The sequence below is a fragment of the Urocitellus parryii genome, chromosome 5, assembly GCF_045843805.1.
Source record: "Urocitellus parryii isolate mUroPar1 chromosome 5, mUroPar1.hap1, whole genome shotgun sequence".
NCBI classification, from domain to species: domain Eukaryota; kingdom Metazoa; phylum Chordata; class Mammalia; order Rodentia; family Sciuridae; genus Urocitellus; species Urocitellus parryii.
In genome coordinates, this window is record NC_135535.1 from 88,768,472 (window position 1) to 88,786,175 (window position 17,704).

Below are 17,704 nucleotides of genomic sequence, written 5' to 3' on the forward strand. Positions count from 1 at the left end.
TAACATGTGTTATCAGAAAAATTCAGATAACAAAATTTTTACAACAGACTTTAACTCTGTTATGGTTTAAAAATTAGTCTTGAGAAGAATTGTAAAAGGTATATATATATATATATATATATATATATATATATATATATGTGTGTGTGTGTGTGTGTGTTTGGAATGTCAACTTAGTAATTCTAAGATTACATTCCCACTCAGCTAGGAGTAAGATCACGGACCACATTTGTTCTGTGTCTTGTGTTGAGTTAGTGTTTAGTAAATAATTTTTGATAGATTTGATGAAAGATGTTATCCCCGGGTCAATTGAGTGTTCTTCATAAATTCAAGGGGATCCTCTTTTCCACTGCATCTTCAAGAGAACTTCTTGATTCCTTGGATTCTTTTGATGCAAGAGAAGATGATGTGTTTCTGGTTTCCTACCCCAAATCTGGTGAGTTTATTTCAATGCATTTTTAATGTAGGAATGCAATAATAAATAAAATAATCATTTTTGCTCAGCATTTATTTTTTGGAATTTTTCCACTGCTTATTTTAATGAAAAAATTTTGACATTAGAGATTTTTAAAATGTGCTTTGCAAAAGATTCAGTTGGAAAAAGTAAAGCTTTACAAATGCTTGTTTCTATTTTATTCATGAGGACATATGCTGAAATTTATAGTAAGCATAAGATCTATAACATTATAAAGTTCTGATCATAATTTGACTCACGCATAGCAATAATTAAATGATACTTGTTCAATTTACACTTAATGATTGCTTTATAAATAACTGTTTTTCTTCTAAACTAGTAAGAGCCATCAATATTTGTAACATTAAAAAGATTTCACTTCAAAGTTTATTCCCACATGGAGTTGTAGATCCATGAAGGGATGGTTATTATGAATAATATCATTCTGCAAATTCTCAAAATGAGTTATATTGTTTTTGCTTTGACAGCTTGCAAAGGTATATAACATCCCACTGCCTGTTGCTATTTCCAGACTAGTGACCATATAGAGATGGCATATACCTGGTAGCACTAGTTCAGCAACTAAAAGCTGAGCTCCCCTTGAGTTGTGACTGCAGAAGAGTCACCATCTGAGGCCAAGAGGTCCTCCTTATCAGAAGATGTAGAGTTCACATAAGACCAGATATTCTAGGGTGATCATTCTGTTCTTTTTCCACATTTTTTAATTGGTGCATTATAGTTACACATACTGATGGGATTTGTTGTTACATATTCATACGTGCACACAGTATAACAATATAATTTAACAATATCATTCTTTACCATTTCCCCACTCTCTCCCTGCCTCCCGTCCTTTGGTCCCTTTACTTTACTGATCTTCCCAGTGTTAGCATTTTATTTTGGAAAACATTGCTGGAAAGAAATTATTAAATGATTGACTCCAGAATATGTCAGAGTAAAGTTGGAATATAATAGGTTGCTCTGTGAATATATGCAAATTGTCTTAAGTTGATATATTAGTTTAGAAAGTAATCTATGATATTTTAAGTGTTCTTGGAACTGGACATGCACACCTATAATCCCAGTGACACTGGATGCTGAGGCAAAAGGACAAGTTCATTTTTGTAATACCAAAAAAAAAAAAAAAAACACTAAACTAAAGCCAAAGCCAAAACAGACAAACAAAGATTTGGGGATATAGCTCAGTGGACGAGCACCCTTGGGTTCAATCCCCAGTACCTCACCAAACAAACAAGATGGGCCTAAATGTTCTCACAGTAAGTGGCTAACTTACACCATAAGCAAACATATATTGACTTCCACTGGACATAGTGGAGCCTACATGGTGACATCCCCTGCCATCTAAGGCATCAGCTGCCAAAAGGTCTGTCTGGTAGCACAGAGTCATTTATATTCCCTCTCTTTCATCAAAACAAATCAATATGTTTTGTTAAAATAGTCCAAATAGCCATACAATTTAAGTCACATTTGTATGAATACTATAATTATAAATATTTAAGACTTATTACAAATTAAAATAGTCAATATTAAAACAATGCAAATGAAGGTACTATTTAAACTCTTTTCAACTGTAACCTTGTAAATACTGTATCTCATGAAAATTAAAGTGAGATAAATGAAGTTGAGGCTCGACTTAAACTCTTTATGGACATTGCTTTCAAGTTAGCAAACCCCACCCCACCCCACTGCAGATTTCTATTTCTCTGCTCCAATTTACTGTTGTCTATAGAGTGCATCCACCATTTGCTTTATGTCAATGTCAAGTTGTTTTCTTGGGCTGGACAGCTTGGTAGGAGAGCACTTGGCTAGTATATGCAAGGCCCTGGGTTCAATTCTCAGCACCAGGAAAAAATAAAACAACAGCAGCAACAACAACAATAAAACGGCTGATGTTGTATTCTTTCTGGATTCCATGATAGCTTGTATCTCTATGATGTTTGAATACAGCATACATTCATTGTTCAAATGCCTTGTTGATTGCACAAATATTGTGTAATCTGTACATAAAATGAAGGTTCGTGGCTATCTGCAAGGAGGAAATGGAGAAGTAAACATGAACATGAGCAATGGCAACTATGCTGTGGTTGTGCTCTGACAGAGGTAGGAGCTGAATACAGCGTGGGAGCCAGGAAGGGATGAGCAACTGTGCCAGCGAGTGGGGACTCAGAGGTAGTTTATAGAGGACAAAGCTGCATGAGCTCACAGGATGAGTGGGAATTATGTGTGGAAAGATGTGCATGACTTTGTGAATTGAAAGTTTCAGGAGTGATTGGTAACAGAAGAGCATTTTAGCCAAGGAAGCAACAAGTACAGTCTTCAAACCCTTTCACTCTTTAAAATGTGAATCTACTTGTGAAATGAATTAGCGTCTTCAGTGTTTCCACAGGTTTTATGGGTGTGTAATGTGACTATTATAATAAAATTAATGCTTTCATTGCTTTTATCACATCCTAATTTTCTTTATTCATTTCATCAAGAGTGATATTTAATTAAAATTGGATTTCATTTTATCTCTGTGTAAAGGCACTCACTGGGTTGCAGAAGTCATTGAGAACATTCCCAATGCAAAAATAACTATAACAACTCCTATTGAATTGGGAGACATTTCTAAATTTGACGAGCTAAAAACGTATTCTAAGAGAAGAGTCATTCCTACCCATTTGAGCTATGACATGCTGCCGGTGGATATTAAACAAAAGCAATGCAAGGTAAGTTCTGTGGTTAGTAGTTGGGGCTTGGGAGTCTCACAAAGCTGGGTTTGGATTCCTACTTTGTCATATGGCCCAGAAGTGGCACAGTCAATATTGCTTATATTTTAATTATTTTATCTATTATTTTTGCAAAGTGTTATATAGGAAAGGAAAAAACGCCTAATGTAATATGATGTTAGGATTGATGTATGTGTAAGGAACATTTTAAAAGTCTGTTTTGATCAGAAAAAAGAAGAATGTTTGAAAAGCAAAGACAAGACCCACGTAACAGCTATAACACATTTCCAGAAACGAAAGCTTTTCAAACAATGTCAGTCATATTCTAAACATAAAAACAAAAGCAGCCTACCAGTCAAATGTATATGCATTAGAGCAGGTCTTCCCCGACTGTAATTCCATGACCACAACACCTCTGTGCACAAATTAAAGGAAGCACAGTCAACCAGGGGCAAATGTCATAAAGCTTTGCCTTGACTGACCCTCCCTCCCCAATCTGTCAGAACAGGAGAAAGTGAATTAACTTGATTCCATTTCACTCAACCAGACCTTCCAAAGAGACTCTTGCTAAGACAAAGGGAGAGAAAGGGAGAAAGGCAATGCTTTTCAAATATTCTTCTTTCTCCTGATGAAACAGACTGAAAATAGAAAGAGTGAGACAGAAAGAAAAGCAAAGATAGAGACAGAGAGGAGGGAAAGGAGAGAGACAGAGAGATTCGAAGAGAAAAGGATTCAGATTAAACTCACTAACTTTAACTCAGGGTGATGTGGTAACAAATGGCTACCAGATAGGAAGCTATATGTTTTGTGTACATCACAAGAAGGACAAGTGAAGGTCACAGACCCTTCATAAGCAAGGACACTGAACCTCAGATAGCTTTGGACACTTCATATATATACATGCATATATATGTATATATGTACACATATACACACACATTAGTTGTAGTTGGACTCAATATCTTTATTTATTTATTTTTATGGAGTTGGACTCAATATCTTTATTTATTTATTTTTATGTAGTGCTGAGGATCGAACCCAGGGCCTTGACTGTGCTAGGCGAGCGCTCTACCACTGAGCCAGCGCCCCAGCCCAACTTTGGGTGCTTCTTAACCACCACACTAAAGCCTTGAGGTGCAGCCCTTTCAGTGTGACCCTTATTGGGAGCTCAGCCTCCTCTTCCCTGGACTCATGAGAGGTTTCCCACAACTGTTAGTGAGGTTCAGCTCCTGAGGGCTTGGAGTTGGAGAAGCCTCCTTGCCCCAGCAGGGTCCTGGGACAGTAGATTCCTCCCTCCCGTATTTCCCCTGACTCCTAGTTGCCTTCTCTATTTTCTCCTTGATCCTTATTTCTCCCTTTTTATGTTTCTAAACTCTTTCGCATAAAAGTTATGTTTTCTAGCTCATTTTATGTTGTTTTGTTTCATATTTGATTCCCCTCCAGAGTACTATTCTGCCTTCCCTTTATCTCCCCTAACCTCCTCCAGTAATTCTAATGCCTCTAGACTACATTCTCTGACAAAATATGTACTAATAAATGGGTTGCATTGTCTTTCCCAATAGATAGTGCAGACGTATAACTTTGGGCGTTCTCCAGAAACCCTAAAAACGTTTGCTTTTACTAAAATGAATATGTCCAACTGAATGACTCAGGCTTAAATTCTGACACTTTATCCCTTTTTGTTAAGGCAGTGGGTTTTTTATAACTGTTCTGTGAGCCTTAGGGTTCTATGAATCTGCTCAGGAGAAGTCAGACAGGCCTAATGTGTTAGGTTACTCTGAAAGCATTTCTTGGGATGTAGAGAGAATACTGGGTGGGGTGGGGGTAAAGGTGACTCTTCATTCCTGTACACAGCGACCTTTATACATCCCCTCAATTAAAGAAGAACAGACACTGTTCATGTGGACCCACAATACCTGGACTATGAACAGGATAGTTAGGTTGAACAGGATAGTTACGTATGCATAATGACTCAGCTAACTCTTTTAATCTGAGCAAAATGTGTCTACCCTGATTGTCATTTTAAAAGTAAGTGGAACATCTTGTACCCTCAACTCATCATGCAATATTGACTATGATTGAAAATGCACCTATTAAATCCAGCTTCCTATCCTGGTGTCTTGAGGCCTCTTATATAGTCGTAGGTACTCTACACACCTTGTTATAACTCTTACAACATTGTATTGTCAAGTGTATGTAATTATAGACTTCCCACTCCTGACTGTAAGTTTTGAGAGAGCTAGAATCCTTTCTGTCTTGTTTATTGTTATATTCTTTGGATTTCTTTCTTTCTTCTTCTTTTTTTTTTTTTCTTTTTGGTTCTGGAGATTTAACCCAGAGGTGCTTTACCACTGAGCTACATCCCCAGCCCTGTTTGTTTTTTATTTTCAGACAGAGTCTCAGTAAGTTGCTTAGGGTCTTACTAAATTGCTGAGGCTGACCTTGAACTTGCAATCCTACCTTAGCCTCCCAAGCCTCTGGGATTATACAGGCATATGCCACCATACCTGGCTCATTATATTCTTTGGACTGAGGAAATCTCACATTACTTGGTACACAATAGGTACTAAATAAATATTTATTGAATTGAATTAAACTGCATTTGCAGTGTTCATGGAAATTGGGAGGCTCCCTCAAGATTCCCTACTCTTGGGGGGATTAAACCATAGAAAAAAAAATTCTAAAACAGTATTTTTTTCTTTCAATAATAACAGACAATTTATAAGAAATATGAGTATCTGGAAATCAATTTTATATTATGTGGATAACTAAAAGGTAATTTTGTCTCACAAATGAATAAGTTTATATTTTCCCATGTCTTCCCCCAAAAGATAGGACCAAATTTAGCACATAAATGTAGAAAGTGTGGTTGGTAGACTGGCAGTATCAACATCAGCTGGGAGCTTGTTAAAAGTACAATATACCAGGCCTCCTCCTTGACCTCCTGAATCAAAATCTGCATTTTAACAAGATCCTCTAATGACTCCTCTGCACATTAAGTTTTGAGAGATATTAGCCTAAGACAGTATTTAATCATTAGCAAAAGCTATCCCCCTCCAAAAATAATAATAATAATAATAATAATAATAATCAGGATTTGCACAGGTAAGTTTAGTTGCTGTTTACTTTCAGCAAATAGTTTGTACTGGGTTATTTAAGAATAAATTGGTTTTTTAAACAGGTTATCTACATCATTAGAAATCCAAAAGATACAGCCGTCTCACTCTTCCACTACTACAGAGATAACCCCAATCTCCCTTACATTGAAACATGGGCTGCATTTCTGGAGCTGTTCCTCAGAGGAGATGGTAAATATAACAATGATTTTAATATTCATAACATACAGTGAACTTTCTCACTGAAAATGAAAGCATTTTTCCAAGAGTTTAAATGGATCCTAACTGCCTATTTTCAGAACTGTGCTGAAAAGATAATTTTTTCATTTCTTCTAAACAAATTCTTACTTACTTTACTTCTCTACAGTCTCTCTTATCTCCTAAGGGAGTAATATATTGGTGATTATTTACTGAGCTGATTTGAGTGTTTTCTAAACAGATTAATTCTATATAACCAACACCCCCAACCCACCCCATATACCAATAGTCTTTCTCTTTTTTTGGTGAAATAATTATGAAGATAAGAAGCCTGAAATACCTTATATATACCTGCCTAGGGGGGAATAAACATGAAACAACAAAAAGTATGCTCATAATTTCCCCAAATAAACCAATAAACAAATTGTGAGAGAACTGATTTCATGAAAACTAACAGCCATTTATCTTGAAAAACACCACCATGAAACATGATTGAGCTGCACGGTGCACATTGGTTCTGCCACCACAAGACCTTTGAATTTATTCCTCTCCCCTGGACTTAGTGGTGTCTGAAGCACTTAAAAAACAAACAAAAGAACGAACAGCTATTCTGAATTCCCAAACACATGTTAAGCCAAAATAATAGGCCAAGGCACTGTAGACTTTTAAGAGACGTGAGTTAGAGAGGGTGAGTCTTCAGAGAGCCCTCTCTCTTCCTGGAGGTAGGGTAGGTCTTTTTTAATAGCTAATTTCCCTAGGAAATTTTTCAGCCTTTAGTTTCAGAGAGGACTAGGTAATTGTAGCCTTAATCCCTGGCTCCACATAGTACTTTTTTTCTTTGTTTCACTCCATAGCGTATGGAAGAATATGTTCTGCTCACAGTATTTCCTCTTTCTGATCTGCTTTTCCTGCTTAGCTAATGGCACACATTTAATGGAATCATGTTGCAGGAATGACAGGTACTTATCTGGTCCAAATACCCACCTGATTTTGAATCACCCTATGACATCCACAAGAATTGTATAAGTTAAGCTTAAACATCTTAACCCTGGCAACAGGTTCGCCAACCCCCTAACACTCTGCATTTCCTCTTGGCACTTCTCAGATGTTTTCTTTTTTTTTTTTTTTTTTTTTCTTACCATTTACTTGTGCTTACCATGTGATACACTTAGGTAAGTGCTATGCAAACATTCTCTCATTTCATTCACACCAGACACCCTACGAGGTAGCTGTTATTATCCTCATTTTACAACTGAAGAGAAAGCAAACCTTGAGAAGCCAAGCAATTTGTTCACAGATGCATAACTAATAAGGAGCAAAGCCTGGGTTAATTTCAGGCATTTGCTCCAAAATCTTTACCCTTAACCATTGTGTCATTTGTTCAGGAGAGAAAAAAACTACCCCTGATCATAAATTCCTCTTGTACATGATAGCCTTCTAAATATTTGAAGATAGTTGGCATGCCTCACTTCACCTCAATTCCATTTTTGGAATAAGCAGAGTTTAAATACATGACTTTTTTTTTTTTCCCAGAACAGACTTGGAGTCTGCTTTTCCTCGAGACAAGAAATGCTGTTTTTGTCTGCCATTCTCACATACTGGGGTTCCCAATCATTTCCACTGCATCAGCTCTAATTTGGCCACTCTACCATTATGCAGTTTCCAGAAAGCAAGTATACTTTAGGTGTGATCTGGTGAGGACTTCTAGCACTATTCCTATTCTAGAAGTTATTTTTCTATCCATGTAACCACAAACATGCCAGCCCAGACCAGAGTACAGTGAGGCTATCTGGCCCTAGTGGAGCCCTGGAGTATCCAGGAGGGACAGAGTATAGTTGGAAAAAGTATTCCAGATGATTCTCTGGCACCTTCTTGGGTGAATGAACAGATTTTTAGTTGTAAAGGGATTTTATCTATAAACATTCTACAACTGAGTGATTCAGCCTAGGCAAACCCTCTCACCAACAGAAGAACAGAAGTTGTTTTTTTTAAAAAATCTATTGGGTTGGGTACAAGTAGCTTCTGTTTTTACTATTTGTAAGTCATGGTTGTTTGTGTTCATGTGCATGTGTATTATATGTATGAGACTATTTTTTTTTCAGGGATGTTCTTTAGAAACTCTTTGAAGGGAAGATTATTTCTCTTACTATGGTGTAGTAGGAAGAATAGGTGACAGAGGCAGAAGATCTGGCATCAAGTTCTGACTATATTTCCTGTGTGGCTTTGGATTAGTAGCATAACTTTTCTGAGGTCTATACTTTAATATAAAAAGAAGGCTAATCAAATGATCCATTTTGTAAGATTATTTAGAGGTTCAAATTTAAATAATGTGTGAAATGTGCTGTAGAAATCTACTCGTGCATTCTTTCAGAAGGTGTTTAAAGAGTTTCACATTGCCGGGCCTGGGGCTGCAATCCCTGCAATCCCTGCAATCCCTGGGGCTCGGGATGCTGAGGCAGGAGGATAACAAACTCAAAGCCAGACTCAGAAACTTAGTGAGACCTTAAGCAACTTAGTGAGGCCTTGTCTTAAAATTAAAAATATAAAGGCTGGGGATGTGGTTCTGGGCTCTGATTAAGCGCTGCTGGGTTCAATCTCTGGTACCAAAAAAAAAAAAAAAAAAAAAAAAGATTATGATGAAGAAAGAATGAAAGTAAGTTTCACATTAAGGCAGAGCTGTTGTTAAGTAAGGATTTATCTAAAGAGGTTATTTTATAACTAAGGAGTTATGATATCCTGTATCTATCCCTAAATATAGACATGGATTTTAGTTATATAATGCTATATTAAAGAGACATATTAGACATGTATCTAATCATCTAATATGCCTTTCAGATAGCATATAAATACATTTTAGCTTTTCAAGTTAAACAATAACTAGAAATTGTGTTCTGGTAAAACCATAGCAGATTAATAATCTCAATAAAATTAATGCCTTAGCATTCAGCTCTTTTTTTCTCCTCACAGCCTTCTCTCCGGTCTTATATAGATACTCTGTTTCCTAGGCCACTTCGTCCCAGAGAGTTTTGTTTTTCTTCACAAATACTTCATCTTATGAGAACTTCCTAGAAACTAGAAACTAAGACATTCATTATAAATGGAGTAGAGGCACAAGGTTTGCAGAAAGTGTGGCAGGATCGAAAAGGCTGCTGGGAAGAAGGGAATGTTAACGTAGGACAAGTGGCTTGCTTAGGGAGCCTTGGAGCCCTAAGGTTGGAAACAGGAACTTGCAGTGATGCAAATACTGACTTGTATGCATTTCTCCAGCAGCTCTCAGCAAAAATGGGAGAGAAGAAAGAAGTTGAAGTGTTTTGATTCAATTCTGGGTGTTTTTTTTTTTTTTCCTAATTGTTCTAAATAAGCAATAAGGCAACAAGGAAACTGAAGAGATAGGCAAGAAAACAGAGGAAGAGAGTGAAGACAGAAAGGGATAAAATATTCAGAGTAGGGCTCGGGAGGAACTGTCCATTTAGTCACTCGAGCAGATGGCAAGAACTGAGAGGACCCAGAGACTGTGACCTGTTAGGAAGAGCCTTCAGTGACTTTAGGAGAGAGAACAGGTTGATTTATGATTGAGATAAGGAGGGAAAGAATGATTTATTGAAATGAGTCTCAAAGAAGCATGGATTTAATAGGAAGGAGGAATTCTGGAATTTTCTAGGAGGCCAAATGGCTCACTCCCCAGACCCTAAGACACATGGGTTGAATTAGAATAAACTTGTCTTCTCAGGGACATTTGGTAAAAGAATTTTAGATAGCAAAGGGCAGGCCCTGCAGGCAAATATTAAAGCCAGGAGGTAGTAGGATAATTCTGAAATTAAATGCAGGACATGGAAAAAAGAGTTTTCCATAAAAGAAAGATTTCAAACCTCTATTTTGAAAGCTGATTTTTTTTTTTTTTTAGAGCTAAGATCCATTAATGACCTGGATAATTAAACAATTCTGATTTAAAAAATTAATCCAAACTTTAAGGTTTTTAGCCTATCAAAAACATTTTTCAGATATAGTACTAACACACTTTCCTGTATTGGTGAAGAAGGAGCAGGCTGCCAACTTTTTTCAATTTTATCTGACTAAAGTCCTTTTGGAACATGGTGGGGTGTAAATTAATTGGTCAACAATGAAACAGCTGGCTTTCAAATTGTGATCAAGCTATGCTGCAACATCTACTCTTAAATGTATTCTGAGGCATGTTGCAATACATTTTCTATGAAAAACCATAGTGAGCAAAGTCAATTACACCTAATGGTGAGTAAAACTCTGGGTCTGTCTTTGCCCAGCCTCCTAGCTGCTGAAGCTCAGCTTCCCTGTCCTGTAGTATAAAGGAGTCCCTGGACATCAACAACTCCAGGCATGATGTCACCTGGAGGATGTGGGTGTGGGAACTGGCAGGGCAGGTTGTGTCCATGATGTGGTCTAAGGCACCAGTGACTACAGTAGTTAACTTCCTAAATTTGCATAACAGAAAATCAGTCTTCTTCCTACTAGGTGTTTGCTTCTGGGAAAAGAATGACCATTCTTAGAAGACGTATCCCTTATCAATGAAGTGGTACTTTGGGTAATTTAGTAAGAGGTGTTTCGCAAGTCACTGAAACTGCTAGAGACTGCTGATAAGTAAAAGGTGTGTCCAGGAAGCTCTCTGAGGAGCTTACTGTAAACCCTGTGGGTCCCCGGGGGTAGCAGGCTGACTCTTTGATTACATCACGGTAGTCCTGGAAATTCTTGTTTTAAAAATACACATGGTTATTTTCTGCTCTTTGTTTCCTCAAAAGCTGAAGCCATGAAAAATTGCACTTAGTTTGGAGTTAATTATACTTCAATTTATTCAAAGCTTTAATGTTCAAAACGTCTAGCAAATGTCTGGCAGACACTAATGGCTTAATAAATGTTTATTCAATGAATCAAAAGTCAGCAGATCTTCAGGAAAGCAGTAGAGCAGCTCTTTTATACTTATGGTATTAGCCAGAATTTGAATATTGATTGGTAAGGATACATGGAAGAATGTATATGCAGTATTTTAAATTACTATGTTTTATACATTGTGCTTCAAACTAGTTGGCTTCATGAAATGAAATAAATAAATTTTATTTTTAATCACCATTGTCAAAAAGGTTATTATGCATCATAATATTTTGCATTTAAACCCTTGGAGTTTTTTTTCCAAGGCTGTTAGTTAATAACAACAACAAAGAGATCATAAATCTCCAAGGCTGATTTTTCAGTCTTGAACTAACATGTGAATAGAATCTTTTTTAAAGTTAATTTTATTTTTTTTGTTCAAATTAATTTTAACTGATACATAAAAACATAATCATAAGAATTTTTTAAAAAGAAGTTTGTAAATATTTTTGGAAAAACCTATAATTATGAAAACATGTCACTTTATAGGAATAAATTCTCATTGTTTCTATATTTCTCCCAAGAACCAAAATGGTGATCAAAAAACTATCTTGAGAAAATGTGTATCTGTATTTCTGCTCCTTCTTTCCCTGATGGTAAAAAAAAAAAAAAAAAAAAAAAAAAAATGTTTTCTAGAAATAAGGAAAAAAAGCACCAAAGACTTATTAAAAGATGTGGCCATCCAGCATCATATCATAGCATTATATTTGTCAAAATAATAGTGAAATCAAGCTCTTCTAAGGAAAAGTCTTACTCCAGAGTCTGATAAGTACATGCCTCACTTTTACTGCTTCCTAAGGGAAAACCCCATGAATACAAAGACATAATTTTTAATAATACCACAACAATTCACTTTTTTTCCAGTTGTGTATGGATCCTGGTTTGATCATGTTTTAAGCTGGGAAGAGCACAAAAATGATAATGTTCTAATTATATTCTATGAAGAAATGAAGAAAGTAAGTCTTCCCTAATGTTTCAGTAATCAAAATTTAAATCAAATTAAGTTAAAACAAGAAGTCAATCAATTGAATTCTGCTTTTTAGGTTTAAGGGAATGAATTTTGTGTTTTGACAAGACTTATACTTAATTTGTTTTTAAATTTTGCTTATTGCTCAGGATTTTTTTAAAAGTTTAAAGAAAATAACTACTTTCCTTGGTATGCATGTGAATGACAGTGAAATTAATAACATTGCTTGGAAAACATCCTTCAGTGAAATGAAAAATAAAACAGTCAAAGAAAGCCATGATCCAAATCATACCATCTGTGCCCTCACATCTGAGAGGAACCTGGTATTTAGAAAAGGTAAGCCAGAAGGAGATGTGGTAACTCATCTGTCTTTGGAAGTACAGTTGACCCTCCATATGTGCATCTTCCTCATCAGTGAATTGAGCCTATAGCAGATGAAAATATTTGAAAAAAAAAATTGCAACTATACTGCATGTGTGTAGACTTGTCATTATTTCCTTAACAACTGGGTATAACAACTATTTAGAGAGCATTTACATTGTACTGAGTGTGTCTAGAGAGGATTTAAAGTGCAAGGAAGGATGTGCATAGATAGGTTATATGCAAACACTATGCCATTTGATATAAGGGATATCTTGTGAGGATTTGGGTATTTTGGGGATGTCCTAGAACCAATCCCCCCTGGGACAACCAAGGGACAACTGCAGTTCCATATTTAATCTTCCATTTTACCTTTCCATTTCTTGTGTAATATATTGCACATTGTCACCCTTTGGTGAATGTTTATTAAATAAGATTGTTGAATTGTGTTATTTCCAGAGTTGAGATGTCAATGCCTGTTCAGGAGTCAACTGAAAGATAGACATAGGAGTTAAACAGATGGAAATAATAAAGCTCTTTGAAGAATGTGCCTCAGGTCTGCAGCCTAGTGCATTTGCTGACAATTTACCCTGAATTATATAAACATATGCACTTAGTTACAGCCCATCAAGGGCCATTCTTTCCATTCCCCAGGCAAGGCGCTGGAGCATGGTGGTGATCAAACACACCAGTCCTCTCTTAAGTGAAAAGAGTTCATGAATGTGGATGGTATGGTTCCCCAGATACCAACCAGGCAACTCATCCTTCAGAAGTAAGGAAGGAGTAGGGAAAGAAGCTGGGATTGTTAATCAAGGATGGTCCTCTGCTTGGAAACACAAAGAGAAGAAAATAAATCTTCTCCACTAGTTCTTCAGGTTTAAGTAAGGAGCAAGTGCAGGTACATCTGGATATAGAACTGTTTTGAAGTCTGTGTGATTTTTATCCAGATATAGGGGGAACCAGGTGAATATCTGATGAGATGGGAGGTGAAAAGGGGGTACGGGAACTAAGGGCCCCTCTTCTAAGAGGTTAGAGAATAGAGGGTAGGAGGAAGGGGATGTGGGGCTTGAGAGAAAGGCAGGAATAAGTAAAATATTAGGAGGGGTTGAGAGAAGAGGTGAAAGAAAGACAGCAGAACTTAGAAAAAGATCCACATAAGGAAGGCAAAATAAGCAAAGAGAAGGGAAACCAACCAACCAACCAAAAAAAAAAAAAAAAAAAAAGGAGACAGATCATGGTAAAGAGGAAAGTGAGAAATGAGGAAGTTCTGATATTTAGTGGTGAACAGTGTTTAATTACTACCCTTTGAGATTCTGATTAGCAAAATAATCAATATTCTCACATCTTATCCTACAAACATGTGAAATATTACTGTAATGGGAAAGGAATTATTCTCTGACCTGCCAGGCTAGTAACCCTCGCAAATATCCTGTATGAAATCAGTTCACTTATCACTGTAGCTAACAACATTAATTATAAAGCATTTAAATTTAGTGTTAAAAGTGTTTCCTTGTGTTGCTCTAAGCACAGAAGGTTAACAGTGGGAACCTCCTCACTGATACTGTCACCAGGAGGGCCTGTCGGTAGATCTGTTGTACACAAGGAATTAAACACAAGGAGGGCCCAGCAGTAGTGCACTTGGCTCCTGCACTGGGTGGATGAGGTGGGAGTTGAGGATCTATCCTTCAGAAATGCTCACTGCAGGGAAACTGCTCAAGTCACTGACTTAGACTCCTTGGCACACAGAGAAAGTCTTTACTTTACAGAGGAGAATTTGTCCTTGCAGTTGTCTTTACTTTGATATCCCAAATTAGAGTGATGTTCTAGGAAATGACGAGGTAGCCATGGAGATGACAAGTAGTGATCCCAGTATCCCAAGTCCAATGACCTGCACATACTCAAAGTTCCAGGAGAATTATGGGAGTGTGGAAAGATGTATGGCCAGGAGGCAGGCTGCAGTATTGCCCATGACAATGAAAATCTAGAAAGCACTGAAACAGACACTAATCAGAAATTTAGTTACATGCATATAGGAATTTACTATGGCGTATGAAAATTACAGAAAATTATGCAGGCAAAAGTAGGATTTATTGAGTGCTTACTATGTGCCAAGCACATTACTTGGTTTATCTTTCTTATACTTGACAATAAACTTGAGGATTATATTCATGTTAACCCTTGTATAGAGACATCAAGTACCTGAATAACTTTTCAAAGTCATGGAACTAAGACAGTAAAGTCAAGACTTGAATTCAATCAATCAAATTTATTTGAGGTTTCTTTTCCTTAATGGAAGGTTCATCAGTTTTGCTTATCTTTTCAAAAAACCAACTCTTAATTTTGTTAATTTTTTTGGTTTTCTCTATTTCATTTATTTCTGCTTTCATCTTTATTATTTTTCCCCTTGTTCTAGCTTTGAGCTTGTTTTTTTTTTCCCTTCTTTTTCTAGTTGGTTGAGGTGCAAAGTTAGGTTGTTTATTTGAGATACTTCTTTTTCAGTATAGGTGTTTGCCATTATTAATTTCCCTCTTTGTTTTGTTTCTAATGTATTATCTAAGTTTTTGGTGCCGTGGTTTTGTTTTTTTGTTTCAAAACATTTTCCAATTTCCCTTTAAGTTTTTGATTGATCGTCTTGTTCTATGCAACCATAATTTTACTGTGCGATTATGCATACTAACATGAAAGATGATCAAAGTATAACATGTGAAATAAAAGCAGGTTATGATGTTGTGATTTTTAAATACAGTTTACGTGAATATCTATGCTTGCAAAGAAAAACATCTGGGAGAATGCAGGTCAGCATATACCGTGTTAGCTGAGCGTATTTCCTTGACTTTTTTTAACCTTCTTTGCTCATAGGTATTTTCTTAACCTACATATATAATTACTATATTATTTTTAGAATTTTTTTCCTTAACAAAAGAAATAAAGGAAGTCCAAAGAACAAATCAGAAATTAGAAACAAGACAAGCAAACAAAAGTCATATTAAATGAAGATTAAAATAGTGATCCAGAGGAGCTGACACTGAGGCTGGAAGGGAAAACCAGAAAAAGACCAAAGGATATTGGTTGTTCGGTAAAAATAATATTGCTCTTCCATGGGCCAGGCATACTGACCTCATGGAGCTGGCCTTGTGTCCAAGTTGGTGTGTCTTAGAGGCAGTGTCGTCAGTGTCATTTCCTGATTGAGATCTTCCTTCTGGTACTGCTCTCCTTTCCATCTCCTACCCCCACCCTACTGACAATACAAGAATTTCTCTCTGCTCCTTCTTGAACTCAATTTTTGAGGCAATAATTCACAACATCAGAAATTCCTAGGTTGTTTTATGTTGCTTTGCTGTAGGTGTAGGTGACATTATTTGGCATTCGATTAAGCTGCAGGCTGTTTATTGAACACCCACTCACTAGAAACAGCTCAGCATTGAATCAGGAACTATAGGATTACACACAAATGATACATCACAGTCCCTAACCTAAGCTAATGGGAAAGAAAACATGGTATAAAGCAATTAGAAATCTTGGGTTTAATGATATTTCATTGGCTTCAATACCTGGAGACCCCAGAGGTGCAGCTTGAAGCCAGAAAACCATGGTGTGCAAGATTCAGGATTGGGCTGTGTCACAGGGGGCATAAGAGAGGTGAGAAAGGCAGTTTTGAGGGGACCCTCTTGTGGCCACGCTGAGAAAGGTATTTTGTATGATCAGGAGAGGCTCAGGGACATTGTGAGGTATATACCGTATCTCCAGATATCTTACATTGGAACTCGATGTTTATATTTCTAATTATCCATTATTCACTTTGTAAAATAGATTTCCTTAAAATGAGACAAATTACCCACCCACCCACACATCTTCTGCTATCTAGGTGCCCAGGTAGGGAAATAAGTTAAATGTTCTTATGCCCACATTGTCTGATTTAGTTTTATTACATTTAGATTAGAAACTTCTTTGCCTGCTAGAGTAAAACCTTATGATGTTTAAGTATTTTCAATCTTTCTTTCCTTTTAAGAAGTAACTTCTTAAACTGTACAAATTAATATGCAACCTTTGCAGAATAAATTAGAAACAACAGATAAGCAAAAGAAAAATAATCCCACATAATCTTATCATCAAGGAATACCAAATGTTCACATTTTATTATAAAGCTAACAGATTTCTTTTGTGAATACTATACATTTAAATTGGTTCTTGTCTGATACGTTTCCAATTTTTGCAGGAGTGGTGGGTGATTGGATAAACTACTTTACTTCAAAGCAGAAGAGAGTATTTGATGAACTATTCACAGAGAAAATGAAACACAGTGAACTGGCAAGACGCTTGAAGGAGTACTCTTAGTACAAATGGGAAATGAAACCAATTTCCATTTTATGCAGTGCTGAGCTTGGGGAATGTGTAAATATTTTTCACCAATGTAGAAAGCCAATATTTCTTTCCGTGAGAAACATATACTTCATGAATGTGTCAAAAGTGTCCTGTGTGAGAGACTGTTATTATATTCGGTGATAGCAAGGAATTATTAGTAAAAGGAAGTATAACATTTTTGAATGGCTGAATTATATACCTATTTCCAGGATATTCAGTAAGGCAAGGAATTACTTCTATTCAGAGAGAGCATATTACTGTGGTGTTCTACAAGCTGCAGTAATGTACAACAAAAGAGGAGAGGGATTATCTAAAATAACAGATGTCTGAGAAGAATTTATTTTCTGCCTATTTGGACAATCATGACCAACACTTTTATTTCGACATTCTCTGATGTCTGTGTAGAAATATTCTCCAATGTCATAATCATGACAAACATAATCTTACTAAGGTGGAATCTCCTAATACCTGAGCATAATCAAATGACCACATTCCAATATATTGGGAAAAATAAAGAATGAACAGATAACACTTTCACATTAATGTTGGCTTAGTATTTTAGTATTTTCTTTATCTTGATTCAGTTAGTTTACAAAATTTCTTATTTTCCAGTTTTAAA

At 36.3% G+C, this 17,704-nt stretch overlaps 1 protein-coding gene across 1 annotated transcript; it reads left to right on the top strand.

Moving 5' to 3' along the window:
* Window positions 1–291: 291 nt before the first annotated feature.
* LOC113185289 (sulfotransferase 6B1-like) lies at window positions 292–17,058 on the top strand. The gene is made up of 6 exons (XM_026392373.1): window positions 292–436; window positions 2,999–3,183; window positions 6,365–6,491; window positions 12,261–12,352; window positions 12,513–12,699; window positions 16,940–17,058. Exons 1-6 carry the CDS (start codon window positions 292–294, stop codon window positions 17,056–17,058), a joined length of 855 nt encoding a protein of 284 aa, XP_026248158.1.
* The last annotated feature ends 646 nt before the right edge of the window (window positions 17,059–17,704 follow it).

Excerpts from the sequence above, each read along its gene's own strand:
- LOC113185289 (XM_026392373.1), top strand. The coding sequence starts at position 292 with ATGTTATCCCCGGGTCAATTGAGTGTTCTTCATAAATTCAAGGGGATC. Across the intron at positions 3,184-6,364 it reads TTAAACAAAAGCAATGCAAG|GTTATCTACATCATTAGAAA; the intron begins GTAAGTTCTGTG and ends TTTTTTAAACAG. Across the intron at positions 6,492-12,260 it reads GCTGTTCCTCAGAGGAGATG|TTGTGTATGGATCCTGGTTT; the intron begins GTAAATATAACA and ends CTTTTTTTCCAG.